Here is a 24,547-nt window from a genome sequence, read left to right as displayed (position 1 = left end):
AAATATGCACGTGTATCGTCCTTTGACATCGCCGCGCGCAATCTCTGTCTGAGCGATTCACAAGGCCGGTCGCCTTGACAAGCTGCTGCTGGGCGTCGCCTGCTGCTGTGTTGGGCGTCGCCTGCTGCTGGTCCGCATCGCCGCCTGCTGCTGCTGGTCTGTATCGCCTGCTGCTGCTGCTCCATGCTGCCAGGGACGGCTCCTCTGCTGAAAGGACATGAAAGTTGCTTGGCCTCGTGAACTGTAATTACTTTTTTTTTTCAACTAGCTGCTGCAATTGAATGATACTCCCTCAGTTCCAAAAAGAGTGTCGTTTTAGGTTTTCGTGCCATAAGTTTGACTCGATTTGTAAAAAATACGTGCAATATTTATATCTCTAAATAAATTTGTTAAAAAACTAGACTTAAAGATCTTTCCAATGATATTAATTATGTATTATAAATATTAATATTTTTTACTATATATTTAGTTAAAGTTATTTCTTAGGAAACGAAAACGGCACTTATTTTGAGACGGAGGAAGTACTTATAAACGTACTGAATGATACCCTTGTAAAGAAATTAGTTTGTGAGTCTTCTTTTTTAATTTTACCAAGTCAAAAATACTAAACTCTTGGAGATAAGCTAATTTTTTTACTTGGCATATGTTTTTGGGAGTTGGTGAATCACAAGATTTGCCAAGTATATTTTGGCAAACTCTTAGAGATGTTCTTAACAACTTTGTCAAAAAATATTAGTACTACGAACGTAATAACCAAATAGTATACACTAGAACACAATTTCAATACCGGTTGGGAACTGACTAAGGGCATGTTCGGTTGCATCCAGGTGGAACTAATCTAGGGAGGAAGAGTATCTCATTTCCATTGCAGAGTAAATACATAGGGGGAATGCAGTCCAGAATTGACATGTAGATTTTGAATAGGATTGGTTCCACTACTCTAGAGGTCCGAATTGAATCCAGGCGGCCATCATCATGCATGGATGCAGACAGCGTGGGTGACGATTGTGACACTGCTGGCATAATGACAAGGTGGGCAGCCTGCTACTGGCCAGCCTAGACCTGTGGGACGCATGGAGGCCTAGGATTGAATCCAAGCGGTTTGGTCGCTACAACCGAACGAGGCCTAAGGCCTTGTTCGGTTGCATATGATTCATTTCTGACTAGGAACGATTCCAAGCACGGATCGAGTAAATCCATGTCCGTCATTTGATCCAAGGGCTGGTTTTATTTTTGCAAGCTTTTATTCCCTTTCTATCAAAAGTCTTGTTCGGTAGGGTATGGAATCAATCCATTAGCTAAGCTAACTGCAATAAAATAGACTCAGCAAAAGACTGGGATTGGTTCCACACCTCTCGACTCATGGATTGATTCCCGGTCTAAATTGGATAGGAAAGACCATGATGGACCAGGTTTCAAACCATGGTGGACTTAACCGAACGCTCATTCCCACGTAAACATGGATTGCTTCCTGGCTAGGACGATTCCAAGCGGTTCCAAACCATTCCATGCCGTTCCCATTCGAAACGAACAAGGCCTAAGGGTCTCAGGGTCACGTAGCCGGGACTAAAGTCTATCCTTAAAACTAAAAAATTAGTTTAAAATCAGGGAAACCTCTCTTGTAGTGTGTGAGACGAAAATAAAAATTAATTGTGTAGTTTGTCTGTAATTTGCGAGACGAATTATTTAAGTCTAGTTAGTCTATGATTGGAAAATAATTTTTCAAATACAAATGAAAGTGCTACAATAACCAAAGTAGCAGCACTTGATTTAGCTGCCCTCACATTACCCCTTGGCTGAGCCCAAACTACCTCTCTGATTGATAATCAGCCTTTGGTGACCTTCTTCAATGGAAATGATCGACTTCTCTTCTCCGCCAGACTGGAGAGTTAACGTTTAGAACTACACGTCTACACCACCACCAGTTTCATCAAATTTAAATCCAATTAATGCAAGCAGATAACACAGAATCTTCAAGATTGCAAGACAGCTAAACACAACTAGCCAGGTAGGCCCTCCAAGCACTTCCGTCCTCACACTCTTGTGTGACAAATCCAGTTGTAATTTGCTCGAAACAAGAGCACAATTTCTCATGCCCGATCAGGGAATAGCCATGGCAAGTTCGCAACACACGCTACAAATGAAAAAGTCTTTACGTGCCTCAACTTTCACGAAAGTCTGATTTTTATCCCTAAACTCTAAAACCAGACAAAATACATCCCTCAACTTTTAAAACTGTGGACATTACATCATTGACCTGGTTTTGAAAGCGGTTTTACCTTTTTTTATTTATTTTGGCTAATTTTTTTTTGAAAAAACACAGTAAATCACATAAAAATCATAAAATAGAAAACTCTATTTTGTTGGACTTCAGATCAGTAGATCTACACATTGAATATATAATATAGCATGTTCTAGTACAAAATTTTTTATGCATCTTTAGATTTATGTTTTTCTGTAATTAATTAGACTAATTATAGCTACATTTTCTAAGGTCTAATTGTGATGAAATTTATATGGTGAGCTAATTATTCTATGTTTGAGTTATAGTAAAAATTTTATACTCATTGAATCATGTGTTAAATTATAATAAATCTATAACTAAGTAATACATGATCTAATGAGTATGAATTTTTTACCATAGTTTAAACATATAATAATTAGTCTAACATAAAATATTCACCACAATTGGACCATACAAACTATAGCTATGAATTATTCTAATTAATTATAGAAAAAACAGTTCTAAAGCTACACTAAAAAAATTGTACTAAAGCATACTATATTATATGTTCACTATGTAGATCTACTTATCTAGAGTCTAACAAAATCAGATTTACTATTTTATGAATTTTATGTGATTTACTATAATTTTACAAATATTCAACCAAAATAAATAAAAATAAAAAAGACAAAACTGCCTTCAAAACTGCTCATAACCATGTCAGGGACGTAATATGTATGGTTTCAAAAATTGAGGGATATAATTTACTCGATTTTAAAGTTTAAGGATAAAAAACAGACTTTTACGAAAGTTGAGAGATACTCTTCCCGCCCGCTACAAAAGCGCGGGATCTCTGCAGCTGCGGTCCACGTGCTCCTGCGCACTCACGAAAATGATAAACCCTCCAGGCCCAAGCCCAAACGAAAAGCCAACGCCTGGGACCTCTGCAGCCCGGCCCAGCCGAAGCACGCTGTGCTGCGGGCCCGCAGACCAGTGGCTTAGAGAACAGGGCGCCGTGCCCTCTCGTTACGCTTGTTTCCCCCGTTCACCGTCGCGCCGCCGCCGCCACAAAGTAGTTTGCTTATCGGCGACCTGTTTCCGGCGACCCGGACGCGGGAAGGCTAGCAATCCTACCGCTCTCCTTTGGCCGAAGCTGAGAGAAGCTGGGCGGAGATCCATCTAGCTCGTCGTTTCCTGGCGGCGAGCAACCCTAGCGAGCATGTCGTCGCGGCTGTGCGTGAAGAACCTGCCCAAGGGCGTCGACGAGAGGCGCCTGCGGGAGGTGTTCTCGCGGAAGGGCGAGGTCACCGACGCTAAGGTCATCCGAACAAAGTAAGCAAGCTGAGCAACGAATTATGTTTGCTCTCGTACTTGGTTAGTGTAGTTCTTAATCGAACAAATTGTATTTTAGTGGAAAGAATGTACTTGAAGTTGAGCTTTTGCTTTTGGGCAGGGATGGCAAGAGTCGCCAATTTGCATTCATTGGTTACAGAACCAATGAAGACGCAGAGGAGGCACTCAAGTATTTCAACAATACATACATTGACACTTGTAAGATCACCTGCGAGGTACTTTCCTTTCTAATCGTTTTTGAACAAATTTGCTCCTTGGTGCCGCGGTATCAGTTTGGTGAATTGTCTGTACGAGATTGAATTGGACAGCGATGAGTTTGGATTAGGAATATCCGCTACTTACATCTGTCATGGTATTTGGCAGGTTGCCCGGAAGATTGGTGACCCTGATGCTCCTCGCCCTTGGAGCCGCCATTCTTTAAAGAAGCCTGAATATGGTAGTAAAGACAAGAATAATGCTGGAACTGTTGATGCACCGCCAAAAGGTTCCAAGGCCCAAGGAACATCGGCTCATGTTAGTGGTTCTAAAGGCAGTGTACCTGATGATCCCAAGTTCCTGGAGTTTCTTGAAGCTATGCAACCCCGTTCTAAAGCGAAGATGTGGGCAAATGATACAGCTGCTACTCTTGACACCGCTGCAAAAGATAGCATAGTAGCCACTAAAGAATCTAAGGGACCTCTCAAAAATGCTGTTCCGGCCTCTGTGAATGATTCATCTTCTGAAGACGCTTCTGATGAGGAAATGGCAAATGATTCGTCTTCCGAAAATGCTTCGGAGGAGCTACAGACAGAGAATAAACAAACCAAGAATATGACTGATGCAGATTTCTTCAAGAGTAAAGTGAAGAAAAATTGGTCAGATTCTGAATCAGATGATGAAGGTTCTGGTGACCAGTCAAATACCACCACTGATGATGAAGACATGTCAGATGAATCAGAAGATGCTGATAACCAGTTGGCGGATCTGAAGGGCAGTCTGGACAAGAAAAACACTGTGGACAATGACACAATTGTGGAGAATACTGACTTGCAAGAGATGGAAGATCTTGACAACAAAGAGAGTGAAGATCTCGATGGCAGACGAAGAGAAACTGAAATTCGTGAAGATCAAGAAAAGGAAGATGAAAATGGTGCTCCAATTACTGATGAAAAGAAGTTGGCCCTGGAGACTGGCCGTCTATATATCTGCAACCTTCCATATGCAACCAGGTATGTTGTTGTTGCCTGGTCATGTTACCTTGGATCAGCGTTTTGTATGTTGTTTTTGTATGATACAGCTGCATAGTTTTCTTTTTTAAAATAAGGATATTGTTGCTTATTTTCCCAGTGAAGATGATTTAGTGGAGCTGTGCCGCCAATATGGTGATGTGGAACAGGCACATATTGTTGTCGATAAAACCACTAAGCTCTCAACAGGTAGAGGCTATGTGCTTTTTTGCCTTCCGGACTCAGCAGTCAGGTACATATTTATAATTTCAATGTACAATTGTGAACTTAGGAGCTAGGACTTGCGACAGGGAGCTTTCTTGCAATTTGACAGTCTTCCTTTGGATATACTTATTTATTATTTAAGACATAATTCACCTTACTTGGCTCAAATTTGTTTTACTTTTTATTATCCTGCACATAGTTCATACTTGTCCCTAAATGATGTTAACAATTTGAAGGCAAACGTTGAACGATGTCCCAAACTTCTCCTACATTAGATGCATATCCAATTCAATAGTGAATGCTTTAATCATAATTTGAGACACAGTCACACCAAAGAAATGCACTTTTGTGAGTTTTAGGACAAATGAATCTAGGACCTATCCGTTTTAAGACTACACGTGCAGGTTTCATACACATCCTAGTTACTGAACAGTTATCAACATGTGAGCAAGAAGTTTGGCTGAGACATGTCGTATTTTCCATGCTTGCATTGCTTGATGGTACATTGACCATTATATACCTGCCTAATACTGAACTGTTATTTTTGGCAGGGCACTTGATGAACTAGATAACTCAAGCTTTCAGGGCCGAGTGTTACGTGTTAAGGCTGCTAAACCACTAAATAATAATAAGTTGGAGTAAGAATATAAAGTTCTGTTTATGTTGTTACTTGTTAGATTAGTTGCACCTACATTTTTTACTGATTTGCTGTTGAATTGTCAAGGTCCAATCATGAAACTGTTGTGGAGAAAATGAATCTCAAGCAGAAAAGGTTGGAACAAAAGAAAGCTTCTGAGATCAGTGGGGATACGAGAGCATGGAACAGCTTTTATATGCGTCAAGATACTGTATGGTTCCCTCCTATCATTGACATTAACAGTTTTTTTTGTCTGCGTCCAGTGTCTGAGTGTCAACTCAATACTCCTCCGATATGTTGTTTCTGAGATAATGTATATAGATACTGACCCACATGATGTTAAGTATGTCTAATGATTGGGCTTTGCTTTCCTGCTTAGGTTGTTGAAAACATTGCAAGGAAGAACGGTATCAGTAAGAGTGAGTTACTTGATAGAGAAGCGGATGACCTTGCCGTTCGTATTGCTCTTGGTGAGACACACGTCATTGCAGAGACTAAGAAATTTCTATCAAGATCTGGAGTTAATGTTGCTGCATTGGAAGAACTTGCTTCTAAAAGAAACGAGAAAAGAAGCAATCATGTGATATTAGTGAAGAACTTGCCATTTAATTCTACTGAGGAAGAACTTGCGGCTATGTTTCAGAAACATGGTAGTTTGGATAAAATCATTCTACCTCCAACAAGAGTATTTGCCTTGGTATGTTAGTATATTCCAGTTGTGTTATCCGGCTGTGCTTGTATATTGCAGCACCTTTGTTTTTACTATACTTGACTTTTTTTTATAACTTCTGTCACTTTTCAAATGCCACCCTGAGTGTCTGAATTGTGCAAATATTGCCTCTCGAGTTTATTTATCTTGAGTTACATTTCGGTGTATCAGGTAGTCTTTGTTGAAGCAACTGAAGCCCGACACGCATTCAAAAAATTACTATATGCGCGATACAAGTAAGTTCCTGTAATAGTTTTAGTTTTTTTTCAGTGACCATTACAGCTTACAAACCTTTGCATTTGCAAGCTTGATTCTTTTCCCCTGTATGAAGATGTACCAGCTCCAATTCTATTGGCAATTGGTGTATCTACTGTTATTTATATTACATTTGTTTGATTTAATTGACTACTTAATTTAGCTAAGATAAATTGCTGTGACAAATTGGTTCTTGCTTATGGTTATGTAATGTTATGTGGTAGCTTGCTAGATTGTTTTTTATTTTCACAAATGCGTGTTCTGTATCTTAATCTTTTGTGGTGCAGGGATACTCCTCTGTATTTGGAGTGGGCGCCTGAAAACATATTATCTCCTACCTCAGCTCCAGTGGATGAGGAAGAAAAGAATGAAGTTGGTGAGCGTATTGTTACTAAAGCTAATATAGAGCAAACTGTTGAAGGAGTAAGCGCCGAAGATATTGATCCAGATAGGGTGGAGGTTTGAAACTTCAACTTCTTTGCATGAATATCATTTTTACTTGTATGCTTAGCCCTCATACCTCTTTACTATATGCATATGGCACTAGGGTTTCCTATGGCAAAAAGCCAAAAACTTGTGTTCCCAAGTATGCACCTGTTTTTGCATATGAATTGCTGCATTCCAAGATTGCTTAATATTATTTAGTTGCTTATCATTGGAGTCAATTTCTATTCTTAAAAGATACCATTATTCATTGCAGTCACGATCTGTGTTTGTCAAGAACTTAAATTTCAAGACAACAGATGAATCACTGAAGCAGCATTTCAGTGCAAAACTAAAGAGTGGCAGTCTTAAAAGTGCAACGGTATGGATTATTGGACGTGATATGACATATGAGGTGCATCTTGCAGCACACTGCTTTATCTATTTTCTTTGTCTGTCTTTAGGTGAAGAAGCATGTTAAGAAGGGCAAGACTGTTTCAATGGGATTTGGTTTCGTTGAGTTTGACTCTGTTGAAACTGCAACCGGGGTGTGCAAGGATCTACAGGTAGCGCTCATACCTCCTCTTCTGTTTTCCTTATTTGTTTCTTTCCATTAAATGCTCATATAGATGTGCAGCATGCTAAATGTTCCTTCGGTTCATAGGGAACGGTTCTGGACGGGCATGCTTTGATCTTGCAACTGTGTCATGGGAAGAAAGATGGTCAAGCTGCAAAGAAGAATGGCAAGGATAAAAGTTCAACAAAACTGCTTGTGCGTAATGTAGCATTTGAAGCAACTGAGAAGGACTTGAGGCAGTTATTTAGTCCGTTTGGCCAGGTCAGCATCCTCTTTTTTTGTCTGAATTTTGCAGAAGTCCCAACTTGGGACCGGTGGTAGTTAATGAGGTTAAATTTTGTTCAATATTTGTCAACTTTGTCTTTTCAGTTCACCTAGATCAACAGGAAAAAAAACATTAGTTTCAAGTTGATAAGTGAATTTACTCTTCTTCCCTAGAAATTTTCTGATGTGAATTCATTAAAATTTGCAGATCAAAAGCCTCAGGTTGCCTATGAAGTTTGGAAGTCACAGAGGTTTTGCGTTTGTCGAATATGTCACAAAACAAGAGGCCCAGAATGCTCTACAAGCCCTCGCAAGCACTCATCTTTATGGTCGACACCTGGTAATTGATCAACATGTCTCCCTCAAGCTTGCAATCTATTTTACATCGTAATAAATTTTAAATCATACTTCCTGCCTCTGCTTCAGGTGATTGAGCGAGCAAAGGAAGGTGAGACTCTTGAAGAACTGCGAGCAAGAACTGCCGCACAGTTTGTGGACGAACATAGCGGTTTCCAGAGCTTGTCCAGAAAGAGGAAACAGAGCAGTCTTGTGGACGATGGCTCTGTTAAAATTTCAAGAATAGTAGAGTGATATGAGCAAGTACGCTGAAAATTTTGACCATGCTGTGCAATAGTATCAGTTTGTTAGGAAAAAAATTGGGTTCTTAGGTTGCTTAATGTATGTGTGTTGTGTTAGAGATGAGGAAAAGAAATGCTGAAAAAGGTCCCGCGACATGCAAAATGACAAGAACTACATAAATGCAAGAGCTGTCTAAATCAATTTTGAAACTAGCCGATCTGATATGGTAGCATATCTTATGCATCACAAGCGTATTTCTACAGCCTGTCGGTCTGCAGTTTATAACTCTACATACAGCACCATCTCAAATTTTATACACCACTTAACTGATCACGTCTCATCATCTAATCTATGTTTCTTTCTCTATACCTGTGTATACCTCTCTGTAACAGATGCAGAACGTGCAAGATCTGTGTGAACCGCTGTCATGTACATTGTGCCATTGTGGGGCAACATTTACAAATCTCAAAACTCCGTGGATGATGGCTTTGGATAACTTCACCAAGTGTGGAAAGAAGGTTAGTTATGCTGTTTTCTCATCGTGTGAGATATAGACACGTGAAATTGAAGATGTCACATGCCTAGCTACGCTTGCTGGGCCTCCTCCGTCCTCAGCGGCTGGTTCTCGTTGTGCTGACTGTCCAGGGGCATGTACTGCGCCATGATCGCCATGATCTCCGAGTCCATGTATCGCTGCAACACAAGACACCGGGCGAATCCACGGTCTGGAAGAAAGAGAGAACCTAATGTTTCTGCCTGGGTTTGGGAAGAGATTGTTCGGCCCCTACCCTGAGCCTGAACTTGTAGAACAGGTATCCCGCGATGCCGATGCCGGCGACGCACGACAGGACCAGGGCGGTGACGAGCCACCCGAACGCCGACATCTCCTTGGCTGGACGTTGAACAGCAGGCAGCCGAATGTTAACTCTTCAGTGACAGCAAGAAGAATAGCAGACGAGGAGCATCAGCAGGAGCAGAAAGGTGGTCGATGATGGCTCACCAATGCAGGTGTCTTCGTTCTTGATGTAGATCATGCCACTGTTGCACTTGCAGTCGAAGCCGCCCCACATATTCTTGCACGAGCAGTGCGGGCAGGAGCACGCCAACTTGTCCCTGCACTCGTCGACGTCTGGAATGCCAACAGGTGAACAGGGATCAGCAAAGGCAGACCAGGCTCGCTCAACTCGACGCAATTCTGACGCAAATTTGCAGGGAATCTGAGCAAGGTGAGTACATACCTTGGCAATGGAAGCCGTCGCCCTCGAACCCCGGCGGGCACTTGCATCCGCTCAACTCTGGATCCTGCACACGCCGGAAGCGTCAGAGTTTCAGACCATTCAGTAAACAGCGTGCCTGAATATCACGCCAAAGGAGGTAACACAGGAAACACTATTCTGAGCAGAATTACCGAGCAGGCAGAGAAAGTTTTCCCTTGTCTCGTCTCCTTCCAGCACCCTCCATTGTCCATGGCGCACCGCCCCAGCCCGACGGCTGATGATGCAACGGAGGACAGGTCGAAAATGTTCAGTGGTAGAATGAAATGAGTGTGACCAATACCCATGGAACCTATGATACCTTTGCAGTCGGTGTACCCGTCGCCTTGGTACTGAACGCCATCCACCACAGGGCACTGGCAGATCCTCCCTCTGTAAGTGTCCTGCTTCCATTCCAGTACGCAGTCGGTTAGTAGGCAGGCAGGCAACGTTGAAGTGTTGTGCACTCCAAGGAACTTGGGTGGAGGTGGCCAGAGTACTACCTTGCAGGCGGTGACGTTGGTCTTCTCGTCGCGCCAGCAGCCGCCGTTGTTGTTGAGGCACTCGTCAGTTTCCATGCCTGAAGAAATTGCAGAGGTGAGTTCAGCGATCGGAGAGAAGTGCTCACTCAACTGAAGAAAGGAACTGATCAGGTGTAATGTTGTGACTTCATCTACTGAGATAACTGACCGGGCGTCAGGCAGACATGAGGTTCAGTGGACTCCTTGAACCCAGCACAGATCGCTTTGAGAACCGCAGTGCTTTCCAATTTGCCTGGAATGCCGAATTGTTCAGAGAAATGCAAGTGATGAAATTGGAGGGCTTGTACATGATACATCCATCCATACCTCGATACTGCACATTGTTGATCACCAGCGTCGGCAGGATCGTCACGTCCCCTCGAGCTCCATGGCCGACCTACAAGAACCGAAATCTCATCATCAGCTTGTGAATGTGCAAACAAATGTGAGCGAACTGCTACCGATGCAAGAACACGCCGCCATTTAAGAATCAGCAAGCATGACAGACTGACAAACCTGAACAATCTGCTCCGTCCTAAGCACGTCGTTCTCGGCGTCGGCGTCGGGATCCCCCATGCACTTGTCGATCTTGTCCATCGGCAAGCCTGCAACGCCGAAACCAGATGAGCACTCCAACCCATCGCAGGAGCCAGGAGGGAGAGAAGGAAAAAAAAAAAAAAACTCAGGGTGAGCGCGCACCGAGTGATCGGACGACGTCCTGGGCGCAGGCGCTGCTATACTTGTTGTCCTTCATGGAGCAGCGGAGGTGGTAGTCGACGACGTAGTCCCACCACACCCAGGGGCGGCCGGAGGCGTTGGCGACGCGGTGCACGCAGAGCTGCCGGAGGTTCTCCACCACCACGTCCTTGCCGTCGTAGCCGGCGCGCAGGTCGCCCTCCGGGTCCGGCGCGCAGTAGCGGCCGCGGTTGATGCACTGCGCCTTGCACTGCGGCGTCTCCAGGAACGCGTCGGGGCAGAACCAGGTGATGTAGTGCGGGGTGAAGAGCGCGTAGCCGCCCTTCTCCAGCAGCTGCGCGTGGCCCCGGAACGCGCGCACGAACGCCGCCTGCTCGTCGCACCGGGGCCCGCACTCGTCGTTGCTGTTGGTCCAGAACTCGTACTCCACCCGCTCGTCGGGGTGCGGCATCGACTCGCGCCAGTCCAGCCGCACCACCACCTCCTCCTCCTTGTCGCCGTCGGACGCCGCGAGGCGGAGGGCGTCGCCGAACTTCTTGGACACCAGCGCGGATGGCACCGTGATGTTGGCGAGGAACGCCATGTCGGGGGTCTCCTCCTCGGGGCTGTCCATCGTCAGCAGCGGCTCGTCGGCGCTGTCCGCCACCAGCACGGCCGCCGCGCCGGCGAGCTGCGCGTGCCACGTCTTGAGCGCGAAGTAGCAGCCCCCGCGGTCCACGAGGAGGACCACGGGACGGCCCGACGGGGACCTCAACTTCTCGCCGCCGAACGGCTTGCAGGCCGTGGCCAGCTTCGCGTCCGGGTACAGCACCACGCCCGTCAGCGTGCCGCCGTAGTCGGGGACCCCGTAGTTGGCGATCGCGGCCTCGTGGTGGCCGCGCAGCGAGCGCGGGGACAGCACCTTGATGCTGTTCTTCTCCACGATGAACCGTGCCGATGCCAAGCTCGCCATGGTCACCACCAGGCACGCCACGGCGGCGAGCCTCCTCTCGTGGCCTTGGACGTGGATCGCCATCGCCGTGTTTCTTGGGGCCTCTGGCCCTCGCTGTACGTGTTGGTTTGGCAAATCCTGTAGTTCGTTAGAGGCGGAGACTTGGTGGAGACGACATGGAGTTTATGGAAGGTGGCAGAGAGGAAGCGAGGGAGGAGACCGACTAAGAAGTTCGTTTTGGCTCCTGTTGGAATATTGTACTAGATGGCACATGTCATTATATCTTCATGGAACAACAAATTCTTTGGCAGTTTGCGCATAAATTCATAAGCTGAAATATGGACGGGTACAAGTTTGAATCTTTCTGCGCTATGTCGCCGTATATCCCCTTGCGTTGACCTCTAAAAGCTTGTTAACAAGTCTATTATTTACCTCAAAGAAAGTCTTTTATTTCACGCGCACCAAAAGAAAAGTGTCCCCTCGCAACACAAGAAAAAGAGGGGCAGGAATGACAAAGGCGGGCAGCCGGGCAGGAATGACATCGCTTGCATTGCACTTGCACATCATGGTACATTAATTTGTTTGAACAGTTCGTTGGTGACACTGACATGAGAGAGATGCAATTGCAACCAACCATCCAGCTCTTGGGGTCAGTCAGCGGGTGGGGATGATGATGGCAACTGGACGTGTGGGCTAAACTACACTACATGCGCAGAGACGATTTCAAATGAAGACCGACTCAAAAAGCCTATTCATCAGTCAGGTCACTGATCCAATAACATAAAAGTATTACAGAGAATAAGCATATTAGCTCTTGAGACATTACAAAAGAATCCTGCCCAGTAGTACTCCCGACGTGAAGTCAACTGCTGTCATGTTGTTTCACGAGCAGGATGGTGTGCACATGAGTACGTGAGCACCAGTGGACTAGTAATAATTTTATCAGCTCCTGTGGCAGCCCCATATATATCCATATGGGTGACACCAAATGACAGTTCATATGCCCCCTAACTGCTCGACATTGGTTCCAAACATGGGCGATGAGACGATGGGAACATGGTTATTTGGGGACGAATAGCTTGGGAGAAGTTTCTAACAGTAAACATGAGATGCAAGGCAAGAATATGCAGTTCTAAAATGGCATGAAGGTAGGGGGTTCAACTATTGTCAACTCTATCGGCTTTTGAAAAATAACCTCCATTGTTCTTACCATACTATACATGCCTAATCAGCAACTCAAAACAGTTCACCACGATACCATGTGAAAATGAAACAAAATCTCAGCAATTTCAGTACTTAACATTTATACCAGTGAAACAGAAACAGCTGATAGGTCACCACTATCTTTTTGCATACTCATCATTTCATCATAATATTAGTAGGCGACCCAAGAATGGACTTAGGTGCACATGACTGACGTTACATTGATTGTTCAAACTGGAAACAAAACTGCATGATTTATAAGACAATAAGACTCTACGCCTCTACTTCTTAAAGGAAAACTTCCCCTTCTTCCTAGCCTTTCTCTTGTCTTTCTTGATCTTCAAATGGAGCTGTACTTTCTTCTTGCTAATGGTTCCAAGTGGCTTCAACAAGGTTTTAGACCTGTTGTTCCCTTCATCAGACATCTCCACATCTGTATTGATGAGAGCACAGAACACATCAGTTGAGGAAAAACAACATAGGGTGTGCAAGTGAAGTTGCTGGAAGAAAAAACAACATGATCCACAAAGGGTAAACTTGCTATATGTTTACTGATGAATTGGGTGCCTCAGTACATTGTCAGGCATTCATAACAGAAAGCCAAGTCGAAAAACAATTTGCATGTTATTTAATCAAGCATTTGAATTTTGCTAAATGGCATCCCCAAGCTCAAAAGGCTGCATGATTTATGGTAATCATCCTCGTTTATGCAAAACATCATAGAACTTAAACAACATAAGGTGTTTTAACAGATAAGTAGATAACAAACTGGACCGTGAATGAACAGCTGGCACACAAGGCGCGTGGAGGAACTCCGATTCCACCTGAAACTACAGGAGGCAATCCACGGCGGCTGGTGAAACATAAAAGTTTTATAACGCTCACCCATAGCAGAGGCCGAGCTAGCGCCACGGGAGCTGCCGGCATCCTGCGACGGCGGGGGGCCGCGGACCTGGAGCGGTGGAGCAGCAAGGGCGGCGGCCTGCGCGGCGAGCTTGGCGGCCTCCTTCTTATCGTAGAAGGGCTCCGCTATCTCCCGGCGCAACGTCCGCAGCCGCTTCTCCCGCTTGGATCGCAGAGACTTGGCCATCTCCGCCGCCGCCGCAACAAGCAGCAAGGCTAGGGTTTGGGGAGTTGGAGAAGCAAGAGGCTGAGTTGGTTTGCCTTGCTTTGGTTTTGTAGGAAGAAGGGGTTATAAACTTGGGCTGGGCTTATATTTTTAAAGAGATGGGCTACTTGTTTCTAGACCGGCCCAAATCGGTGTTTTTTATGTTAGGGAAAATATTCATTTAACTTTCTGATTGGTCTCTGCCGATTAGGAAATTATTTTTAAAACTCTTTCAACTTTAAAACCGTCCGAATTTGCTCTATATATGATTTTGAAAACAGTTTTGGCCGACGCGCCGCCACAACAGCTGCGAGGGGTAAATCAAACTACCTTGATAGTTCAGGGGTCAATTAGACATCATAAAAAAAATATAGAAACCTATTTTCAAAATAAATCCAAATATGAGAATATGCAATTAAAAATCCTAAAATCTGATTAATCTTGTAGCTTGGAATTATGGTGGGAATTATTTGAATCTTCTTTTGCTAATTATTCGTTAGTAGATGCTTTCATTACCTCTTATAATTAATCAACCCAAGCGCAAAAACAAGATGGCAATTGAACACAAGTTTCTGAAGGCACCGACTGATCTCATATTTGTTGCTCTATCATTCCTGCAGAAGTAGAGTTTGCTACTCAAGGAGGAAGATCAACGCTTTCTGCATTTGAAGGATGAAATACTATACTGCGCTGGATGAAGAATTTTAGGCCTAGTGCACTGATTACTACTGATATATGTGAAATTTAATTCTTGTGCTAGGCGGTTGTGTTTCCTGTTTCTTCTCTGGAAAACTGGCTTCCCCAGTATTGTATCATACTTTGAAAGCTGAGGTAAAACATTACTCAACCCAAGCCAGGTAGAAGTTCGACCAGCTTTGATGACAACAAATCCTATCTAATATGAACACATGTCATTTGTACGTGCATCCTCGCATACATAGATGCACAGTCACAATATGAATACACATGTATAACCATCTATGCACGTATTCTAAAAAAGAAAAGTTTCCGGTTGGAGGAGGCAAATCGATTTTCAATGATAGCTGAGGAGGTTGGATCATTTTTCGCTTTGTATTATGGCTTGGAAAAGTCTTTGGATTTGAGCTGTAGTGCACCAGTAACCAATATCAGTGTTCAGTGATTCAGTGTCGCAATTTGTAATTACAGCCTGCCAGTGCCAGGTTCCAAAGACATCAAGCTAGAATTAGCTAGAAGTACAAGTGTACAACCACCAGGTAAAGCAATTCCATAAATTTTTGGATACTGTAGCACTTTCGTTGTATTTGATAATTATTGTCTAACCATGAATTAACTAGACTTAAAAGATTCGTCTCACGATTTACAGATAAATTGTATAATTAGTTTTTGTTTTCGTCTATATTTAGTGCTCCATACATGTACCGCAAGAAGATTTAATGTGACATGAAATCTTGAAAAGTTTTTAGATTTTAGAGGAAACTAAACAACACATATGTTTCTGACACTATTCGGCCCAGGTAACAAACTGTACTCAAATATATTCCGCAGGGTAAATAATATGAATTTCAAGCAAAACAAACTGTTTTCCAGAGTAAACACGAAATGCTTCTGAGATACAGAAAAGTGGACTTAACCAACATCCAAGCAAAGCAAACTCTTTGTGAGAACACCCAAGATTATGTTGTCTCAAACTGTTAACTTTGTCTATAGTCTGCAGTGTAAATCTTGGTACATTTTGCATGATCTATTCGAGCAAATTATTAAGGAAACATCATCCAATACATTGCAAATAACTTCGCAAATCGACCACAGTATTGGCGCATCAGCCTACATTCGTACATCACATCACCAGTAGATAACACACGAGCGACTGTATTTTCAGATCACCATGCTATGATACGTGCTGTAGCTGTAGTTTCAGACGAACGCCGCGGCGCTCAGGCGACCTGCAGCGCGCTACCGAGCGCGGCGCGGAGGCTGTCGATCTCGTCCCTGGGCAGCACGGCCGTGACGAGGCGGCCGCGGCCGTCGGCGTCGGGCTGCACCAGCACGGCGCCCTCCTCGCCGACGCCGTCCATGCCGTACTCCACGTGCACCGGGCGCAGCCCCTTGATCTCCAGCGCGTACACGTCCACCTGCTCCATGTCCACGAGCGTCAGGTTGGCGCCGCCGTACACGAGGACGTCACCCTGGAACGCGAACGCCGCCACCGCGGCGGTCTCGTCGACCACGCTCTTGGCCAGCAGCGCCGCCAGCTCCGCGACGTCCGTCTTCGCCGGCGACGAGCCCGCCGACGCCACGTACCCGACCGTCATCTCGTTGGCCAAGGACTTGCCGCTCCGCGCGGCCGCGTCGGTCCTGACCACGGTCACCGTGTCCACGTCGCCGCCCCTGATCTTCGCCACCGCCTGCCACACCAGCGCGGACACGAGCTCGAAGGTGCCAGCGGCCGCGGCGTGGCGGCCACTCTGCTGCTGGAGCTTCTTGAGAACTGCGTCGCTGACGTGGAAGGAGTAGCACGCCATGTCGCGGCCCGCGGGGACCAGCCAGTGGTCCTCGATGGGCCCGACCTGCTTGACGGAGCGCGGCGCCGCCGCGGCCGCGGGGGACTGGGCCTGCAGCGGCTTGTTCGGCGGGGTGAGGACGGTGGCTTCCGGCTTCTTGCCGCTCAGGATCTGCGCCCACTTGTTGAAGCAGGTGACGGCCGACGGCACGTCGCCGATGAGGTGCGCCCAGCTGAACCCCAGCGCCAGCCCGCCGCATTTGAAGTTTGTGATCTGCGAGCAAAGCAACGATTGAATTGATTGCAGGGCTGGGGGTATATTATGAGAACTGACTTCTCAGCACTGTTGACAGAAATGGCTGTTGCCTGATCTTTGCTTCAGCAAAGTTGGGCCTTGTTTAGTTCACCCCGAAATTCAAAAAGTTTTCAAGATTCCCTGTCACATCGAATCTTGCGGCACATGCATGAAGCATTAAATATAGACGAAAATAAAAATTAATCACACAGTTTAACTGTAAATCACGAGACAAATCTTTTGATTCTAGTTAGTATATGATTGGATAATATTTACCACAAACAAACGAAAGTGCTACAGCCGAAAACTTTTCAGTTTTCGAAACTAAACAAGGCCTTGGGCAAGGTGCAGTTAAGACCGCTGCTGATCTATTGGTATCTCCTGAATGGAGTACTGTACAAGTGATGTATGAGAACACCACCACATGCATGCCTCAAGTTTCATCCGCCACCTGATTCGCGTGAGCCACTGCTGCCCGGAACCGGAACCAAAGAACAGCGGCGGCTGCGGCTTCAACTTTCAACTACACCAGCGGCAGATGAATGAATGGTTCAGAGAAGCGTCCACCCTCCACCACCCCCGGCCCGCCGCAGCAATTACTCGTTCGACGCCGATCCGACAATCTCACGACGAACCCGTCGCATCTTTCATGAGTCTTTGCGTATATGGATACTATTTTTTGTTCGTTTTCTTTTTCTTTTTTGTACTACCACTACTAGTACCACACGATTTTAGCTACCAGTATAAATCTATAATCGAGCAGATTCAGAGAAGCAGTTATTAGTCTGAATTAGTGGTGACAGCCGAGCCAACAGACACTACACAGTTGACAGTTGTGGCAGATGATGAGGGGTTGCAGTCGGTGACCAGCTCTAGGTGACCACTAGACAGTGGTACGCATGTCTGATGGTTAACAGCTACGGCCGCACACAATTAAAGGCTTGCTCAACTGCACTGCCGGGGAACCATACTGAAAGCTACAGCTGCATCTCCATCTCTCGCCAGGAGAGGAAGCAGGCAACCAGAGAGAAGATGCCAGAAATCGACCACATCTCCAGCTCCGACAGCAACCTCACCGATGGCTCAAATTCAGAACGTTTTCACTCTAGCTCTGTATTACTACTAGTCTATGCTAGCTAGTTGAACTGCCGGTGTTCATGGTTTATTTACTCCTATCGCGTGCTCACCAATTCAAAGTAAACTACCATGGTTAGATGTGGAAAAGGTACCTGGACGTAGAGCAGCGGCGAGAAGAAGAGCTCGGGGCCGAGCACCTTATCGTAGCAGAGCTGCCTGAGCCTGTCGGGCGCGTCGTCACGGAGCCAGTCGTCCATGTCGCGGTCGCACTTGGCCTCCACGATGCGCACGCCGCAGTCGTTGCACTTGATGTAGGGCCTGCGCGGCGCCCCGGCGGCGGCGGCCTCGGGCTCCTGCTGCTCGGCGCGGCGGACGCGGCCGGCGACGGGGAAGTAGTCGTCGAGCCAGGGGAACATGGGGTCCTTGAGCACCTTGGTTGCCAGGCCGCGCGCCACGTCCCCTGGCGGGTAGTAGTACACCCCGCGCAGGTAGTGCAGCTTGAAGGCCAGGTCCGCGTCCGCCAGCGCGTAGTCCACCTCCCCCGTCACCGAGCTCGGCACCACCGTGGAGAGCCGGTGCCCGTGCACCGCCCCCGGCAACACCTCCTCCTGCTCCTGCTCCAACACCATGTTTGCCTTTGCCTTTGCTATGCACCTCGGCGGACGCTTGCGGCGCGCGGATATATAGCGAGCAAACCACGGTGTGGGTAATGGTGGTGGCTGGCTGGCGGTGGGTCAGCCGAACAGAGGAGGCGGAGGTGGCGGGTTTTAAATTCGGGAGCGAGTTGGTTGGGAGCTCAACCCAACTGCAACTGCGCCGATGGGTGACGGGATGACGCCGAGAGCCCGATAGGAGTCGCGACGCCGATGGGTGACGCAACGGCAGGGCCGCCACCCACACGTCCCACAACTGCACGCACAGTTGGACGGGTGCGCACGAGTTGTGACACGTTTGTTTGTTTTATAAATCGTATTTTTTTATAAGTTAGTATAATATTTTTTTTTTATAATAAATCAGTTAAGTATAGCTTTTTCGAACACGCTAGGTACCGCTTGCTGTAGTGCAGGCGCGATTGGTCAGGCGCGGCTCGGCAGAAAGGAAGGGCAACAAAAGAGAAGAGTGAGGCCTTGTTTACATGCGAAATTTTTTTGGATTTCGCTACTATAGCATTTTCGTTGGTTTATAATAAATATTATTTAATTATAGACTAACTAAGATTAAAAAAATCGTCTCGTGATTTACAGACAAACTATATAATTAGTTTTTGTTTTCGTCTATATTTAATGCTTCATGCATGCGCCGCAAGATTCGATGTGACGGGGAATCTTGAAAACTTTTTGGTTTTTGGGTGAACTAAACAAGACCTGAGTATGTTGCCATAGTACTTTGGAGTACTAGTAGATTGGTACAGTAGCCGAGCCCGAGATCTGTTGCGACCCAATTACTGGATCCACAGGAGCGAGCGGGTTGGAGGGAAAAATCCGTTGTGGCCCAGCCCTATTACTCGTACACATGTGTGATCGGATCGGAGCATGAACAATTGGGCAGGTCTCGCTCCCTGGCCTTATTAATGCATGCAGTAGGTACGTATAGGTGAACAGATGGATGAGCAAGCCGGGATGTTTGCTAACGACGCTACGTTTTTTTATGGTAAACGATATTCTCCTCGATTTCGATAGCGAGACGTTTTGTGAATCTCGTTATCTGTCCTTCAGATATGCTCATATAGGTAGGGGTTTGTATATATATGCTTATAGAAGGTAAGTGTACGTGCATTATGAATATTTGTGTTGTACTATGTTATTTTTTAAAAAGAAAACAAAACTCGACTTACCTCTAAACTGATCATCAGGGATTTCATCCATCCAGTATAACGCATGCACACAATGCAAAGCCGAGCACAGCAGCGGTACGTACCTTGTCTCAAACACACAACGCACGTAGTACAAGTCCTGCTGGCGATTCCAAAATTCTAATCCCGGGTAATTACTCGAGCTCGAGCAGCAGGGTAATTACACGATACGTTCCCTAGTAATTAACCCCACAAGTGCTCATGTTTAGTTCTGTCACTGTCATGCTTATACACTAGACTAGACAAGTGCGTGTTTCGTACGGTTTCCTTTTTGTCTTTTGGGCTGCACAGTGTGCCAGGTGCATGCCCGTGCCTGCTGGTAACTAGAGTACTGAGGGCTTGTTTAGATCCAAAAACTTTTTGGATTTTGACACTGTAACACTTTCGTTTTTATTTGACAAACATTTTCAATCATGAAATAACTAGGTTTAAAAGATTCGTCTCGTGATTTACAGACAAACTGTGTAATAACTGTGTAATTAGTTTTTATTTTTATCTATATTTAATACTTCATACATGTGCCGCAAGATTCGATGTGATAGAGAATCTTATAAAGTTTTGGGTTTTTGGAACCGCCTGACCGGTAACCCACAGGCCACAGCACCGCTGCCGTGGCACTACTGTCGCCGTTAATTAATTTGCCAGATAGATAGATCAATCGATCATCTACTACTAGACGGTACGACCCGGCGGACCCGCCGCGATAGTATATTCTCCTCATCCGCATGCGAGGCTCGATCGATCGGATCTACGAGTAGCAATAGCAAGGAGGGTCCGGCAGCGGCGACCGGCCACCGGTGGTCCGGCGAGGGGGAACGAGAGGAGACGTCCTGCGTGCGCTGCGCTGCACCATAATTAGGCCAGGAAAAACTGGTGCGTGGCACTCGATTGATCGATCGGAGCATGCATGCCCCGCGTCGGTCTTGAATGAGGGACTGCATGAACCTGCACTAGCTAGCTACTCGCCACGGCTGGTACTACTCTGCAAGGGATAAAAGGTTGTGCGTGCCTCAAAACAAGGTTACTGTACTCTTCTTTGCTTCAGCAGATCCAGACAAGGCGGGCGTGGCGTGGTTACTAGTAGTTCTGCCGCTGATCTATTGGCATCTCCGGCCTGAATACAATACCAGTGGCACTGACTAGTGTAGCGCCAGGTCCAGGGCATGCAAAAGGAGAACTTGAATGGTTTCCTAAATGTCAGGAGCCATATAATAAGTTACCTTTCATTTCATCCGAGTTTACGAGACCACTTTTTATTCTAAGTATTTTCGAACAACGATCGTCTAAGTTTGGTTTAATTATGCAAAGAAACTTGTCTGCTGACTCACATGGCCACTAAGCCGCCACCGCCCCCACCCTCCTTCCTCTCTTCTGGCAAGGCCAACACGGTTCGCCGAGATGACATAAGTGATCATGGTCTGGCGGGGCGCGGCCGAGCTAGGGTAACATGGGGCTTCGTTGGGCCACCCCTGCAGCTACGGCGGCCCTAACTAGAAACTGGGCGAGGGCTTGCGGCGACTGCGACCGGGGCAGCGTCGCTGCTTGGCGTGAATAGGGGAGAACAGCCCAACGACACAGTTTGAGCGGCAACGATGGCAAGGTCCGATGGTGGTCGGGCTTCCTGTCGCTAGATCCTGTGTGTTGAGCGGATCCTGCGAGGCATGGAGGGATCGTTGGAGGTGGAGGTGGTTGCTTGCCGTCGAGGTCTCTGATCTTTGCATTTGGGCTCATGAACGGCGAATTCGCCTCTAGTGGCTAGATCTAGTCTCGATGACGCACATCTGTGGTAAGGGGATGGCGTGTGGGGATCTGACGAGGGTGTGCTAGCTGGACTTTGGCAGTGGCGGCTACCGCGGTTAGGTTGGGCGGATCCGGTTGGGGAGTGCCCGAGGCATTCGGCGAATGCCAACAGCGATGGCGATAGATGCCAGCTGGGCAGTCTACAGTGACCTCGATGTGCGGCAGTGTTGCGTGGAGCTAGATCTAGGCTTCACTAATGGGTGGTTGTCAGCGAAGTGAGTATGGGCATTGGCCCATGCCACGAATGGGGGTGAGGAGCCATAGCAAAAGTTGTATCCTTAGGATTGATGACGTCGACATCTTCTGGTGTCGCATTCTTCCTTGTAAGCGTCTATCGATCAGCTATCTCTCCTTTATGTAGCGTGTTGTTTCTGGGTGTAATGCCTTGACCTTTGTGGTCAGGTGATGGTGGCAGCAGTGGTGTCACGTCCCTCCTTGGAGGTGTCACCCAGGAATCCCGTGTCTGTCAATCTGTAATGATAATCACCGTTGTGGCGAGGAAGGCGGAGGCTAATGGTCGTCGTCGTTGTGGCGAGGAGGGTGAGGTTTAGCTGAGGATTCAAGATGGATTTTGCACTATCTGCATGTGGATCTTGACAAATGAGGTAGTTGCTTTCACATTGGGTTGTATTGTTAGTATCTGTAATAATAAACACACCTATATGCATTGGTTGATGCAGAGCTGAGATATTATTAATATATTTTTATTTGTAAAAGAATGTTCACAGTTAGCGTGTATGACAACCTGTATTACTGCCGGAACACCCCGGGAGAGGGTCCGCCACAGTAACTAGGGCAGAAAAGCTGGTGCATGTATGCCACTCGATGTCGATCGATGGGAGCATACTCTGGTTCTTGAATGATGAGGTGCTCCCTTGGATGCAGCGACGGTTGATCTACAGGTGATCATCCTGTTCTATCTGCCCTCATAAAAGCAGGTTGATGGACATGGACATGGAGGTCCTGGACGAACGCGTGTGTACACAGGATCTACCTCTGTTTGCAGTTTGCACGCACGGGATCTACCTCTGAGCGCGCTGTAAACTTTAAGGCCGCTTGCAGCTCATGATTAGTGCCTGCGAACTGCGATCTAGCTACTCCATCCAAGACAGCTCGGGCAGCTGCTTCTAGCCAGTAACTGTACTACGATCCGCAGACCGCAAGAGGGCCGGCAAACGATTCAATCCGCATCGGCATCGTTAGTTGCCAGTTGGTCATCGGCAAGTAGTTCGGTTGTGTGACCACCACCGGATCGGAGACGGAGACGTAGGCGGAGGCGGAGGCACATGAACCACGGCCACGCACAACGGCACAAAAGGATTCGAGCGAATTGAACGGGGGTTGGAAGTTTGGAAGCTGATCGACCACCACTGATCAGATCATCAAACATGCATATATACGCGCCGCGACAGTGATCGCTGACCGGCCGCCGGCCGGATTCAGTTAGCAGGTGACGATGGGTTGATTGGAGGAGGTCGCGACGTACGAGATGGTCTTTTTCCCGCCGCATGCCATCGCCGTCGTCGTCGGCTGCTACAGCTTTGCAGATAGCGATAGATACTGCTATACTCGTATCACGTTTCTTGTGCCTCGTCGTACTCTTTACTCTTCTGCGTCAACCGCGTCAATACGCTCTCCAAGACTATAGCTTGTCCCCGTCCTCATCGTTTATTAACAGGCCACTACTAGCCCACTACCATCTTATCTTCCTATTTTTATCTACAGTACTGTTACTAGTTACATACTGAAATGACTTCACGCCGATCCGACATGAATAGGGGAGTTAAATTGCAGAGATTCTCATAGAAATAAAAATAAAAAGGGGTAACCTTTATTATTAGCTCGGTATACTCTAGTCATTATCTAGACTAGAGAAAAATGTGTGCGCTTGTGTAGTTATGTCAAGTCGAGAACTCGTAACACTGGTGGCAGGTTTTACCACAAGAAACTTATGCTCGTTTCGCTTAAATGTTTGTACCATTGCCTTTATGAATTTATGAAAATGAAAATAGACTGAACTACCTCATAAATCTATATTGAACTATTATCATACATGTCATTGTTTTTTAAAAATAACACAAAATACCCTTGATCTAAAATTACTCAGTCGCGCCACTGCAAAAACTAATGTAAAGTAGATCATAATTTTGCGTCTAACCGTCCACCTCCATGACAGTGAAAACCGGCATAAAGGAAATCCCTATTTATTTTGTTGTTATCATAAAAAGATAACAGTTGCACTTCTGCATGCTTAGTTTTTGCATGAGTTAATTTCTTAAATTTAGTGGAATGGTCTCAATTTTCATACTAGTACTAATTATTAGCTTGTAAGGAATAAGGTGATCGACCATGAATTAACTTATCCTATTTCACAAACTAAACAAAAAACTAGAGAGTGAGATGGTGATGGATCAGATTCTTCCACCAACCAAACACCCCATAGCTAGAGGAAGAAAAGAAGACAGGATAACAGCCCCTGTGTAAAGGCAGGTGGTTGGGAGAGTGCAGCTAATAAGCTAAGCGAGCCGTTGAGGATAGGATATGGATCGGCAAAACCACTTGCATGCGCGCCACATTTGAATCGTAGTCATCGTGTAGATTGTAGTCCGAAGACCTTACCGCCGGACGCAGCTAAGTTCGTGCGTTTCTCATCACGCTACAAACGGTGGATTGTGCAAACTGAAACCATGTTTTAGTAAACTAGTATATTTAAAATTATTCAAGTGCATCGAAGGGGGTGTAGCTCATATGGTAGAGCGCTCGCTTCGCATGCGAGAGGCACGGGGTTCGATTCCCCGCACCTCCATTTTTTTGGTATGTGTTTAGTTCGATAGCATCTGTGCATCATGTTTCTTCTTCTTCTTTTTCAGCATTGTGT

General features: G+C 46.2%; 4 protein-coding genes and 1 non-coding gene across 5 annotated transcripts; 2 read left to right on the top strand and 3 right to left on the bottom strand.

Moving 5' to 3' along the window:
* Positions 3,209–8,660, top strand: LOC8063955 (multiple RNA-binding domain-containing protein 1). The gene is made up of 14 exons (XM_002448464.2): positions 3,209–3,556; positions 3,678–3,792; positions 3,941–4,785; positions 4,904–5,035; positions 5,559–5,645; positions 5,732–5,855; positions 6,024–6,341; positions 6,525–6,589; positions 6,896–7,067; positions 7,309–7,413; positions 7,496–7,597; positions 7,696–7,869; positions 8,081–8,212; positions 8,299–8,660. Exons 1-14 carry the CDS (start codon positions 3,444–3,446, stop codon positions 8,461–8,463), a joined length of 2,649 nt encoding a protein of 882 aa, XP_002448509.2. The 5' UTR covers positions 3,209–3,443; the 3' UTR covers positions 8,464–8,660.
* On the bottom strand, positions 8,645–12,219 carry LOC8063954 (vacuolar-sorting receptor 7). The gene is made up of 12 exons (XM_002447034.2): positions 10,925–12,219; positions 10,742–10,830; positions 10,553–10,622; positions 10,395–10,478; positions 10,208–10,284; positions 10,027–10,108; positions 9,860–9,942; positions 9,690–9,753; positions 9,452–9,580; positions 9,240–9,343; positions 9,033–9,144; positions 8,645–8,947 (listed from the first exon to the last, which is right to left on the bottom strand). The coding sequence occupies exons 1-11, from the start codon at positions 11,934–11,936 to the stop codon at positions 9,037–9,039; spliced, it is 1,902 nt and encodes a 633-aa protein (XP_002447079.1). The 5' UTR covers positions 11,937–12,219; the 3' UTR covers positions 8,645–8,947; positions 9,033–9,036.
* LOC8063953 lies at positions 13,121–14,214 on the bottom strand. The gene is made up of 2 exons (XM_002447033.2): positions 13,941–14,214; positions 13,121–13,488 (listed from the first exon to the last, which is right to left on the bottom strand). The coding sequence occupies exons 1-2, from the start codon at positions 14,143–14,145 to the stop codon at positions 13,337–13,339; spliced, it is 357 nt and encodes a 118-aa protein (XP_002447078.1). The 5' UTR covers positions 14,146–14,214; the 3' UTR covers positions 13,121–13,336.
* On the bottom strand, positions 15,818–18,784 carry LOC8063952 (protein ECERIFERUM 26-like). Its single transcript, XM_002447032.2, has 2 exons — positions 18,170–18,784; positions 15,818–16,919 (listed from the first exon to the last, which is right to left on the bottom strand). Exons 1-2 carry the CDS (start codon positions 18,644–18,646, stop codon positions 16,080–16,082), a joined length of 1,317 nt encoding a protein of 438 aa, XP_002447077.1. The 5' UTR covers positions 18,647–18,784; the 3' UTR covers positions 15,818–16,079.
* TRNAA-CGC lies at positions 24,403–24,475 on the top strand. Its single transcript has one exon. It is a non-coding gene; the product is annotated as a tRNA-Ala (tRNA).

The sequence above is a fragment of the Sorghum bicolor genome, chromosome 6, assembly GCF_000003195.3.
Source record: "Sorghum bicolor cultivar BTx623 chromosome 6, Sorghum_bicolor_NCBIv3, whole genome shotgun sequence".
NCBI classification, from domain to species: domain Eukaryota; kingdom Viridiplantae; phylum Streptophyta; class Magnoliopsida; order Poales; family Poaceae; genus Sorghum; species Sorghum bicolor.
Note: the sequence above shows the minus strand (reverse complement) of the source record. Positions and strands in the feature narration are given on the sequence as shown.

Bases quoted from the DNA above. Each gene is read 5' to 3' on its own strand.
- LOC8063955 (XM_002448464.2), top strand. From the start codon at position 3,444: ATGTCGTCGCGGCTGTGCGTGAAGAACCTGCCCAAGGGCGTCGACGAG. The intron at 3,557-3,677 runs GTAAGCAAGCTG...GCTTTTGGGCAG, and splicing joins GCTAAGGTCATCCGAACAAA to GGATGGCAAGAGTCGCCAAT. The intron at 7,068-7,308 runs GTTTGAAACTTC...TATTCATTGCAG, and splicing joins TTGATCCAGATAGGGTGGAG to TCACGATCTGTGTTTGTCAA.
- LOC8063954 (XM_002447034.2), bottom strand. From the start codon at position 11,936: ATGGCGATCCACGTCCAAGGCCACGAGAGGAGGCTCGCCGCCGTGGCG. The intron at 10,109-10,207 runs GTAGTACTCTGG...GAATGGAAGCAG, and splicing joins CCAACGTCACCGCCTGCAAG to GACACTTACAGAGGGAGGAT. The intron at 9,754-9,859 runs GTAATTCTGCTC...CGGCGTGTGCAG, and splicing joins AAACTTTCTCTGCCTGCTCG to GATCCAGAGTTGAGCGGATG.
- LOC8063953 (XM_002447033.2), bottom strand. From the start codon at position 14,145: ATGGCCAAGTCTCTGCGATCCAAGCGGGAGAAGCGGCTGCGGACGTTG. The intron at 13,489-13,940 runs GTGAGCGTTATA...TCATCAATACAG, and splicing joins TAGCTCGGCCTCTGCTATGG to ATGTGGAGATGTCTGATGAA.
- LOC8063952 (XM_002447032.2), bottom strand. From the start codon at position 18,646: ATGGTGTTGGAGCAGGAGCAGGAGGAGGTGTTGCCGGGGGCGGTGCAC. The intron at 16,920-18,169 runs GTACCTTTTCCA...CTTTGCTCGCAG, and splicing joins CGCCGCTGCTCTACGTCCAG to ATCACAAACTTCAAATGCGG.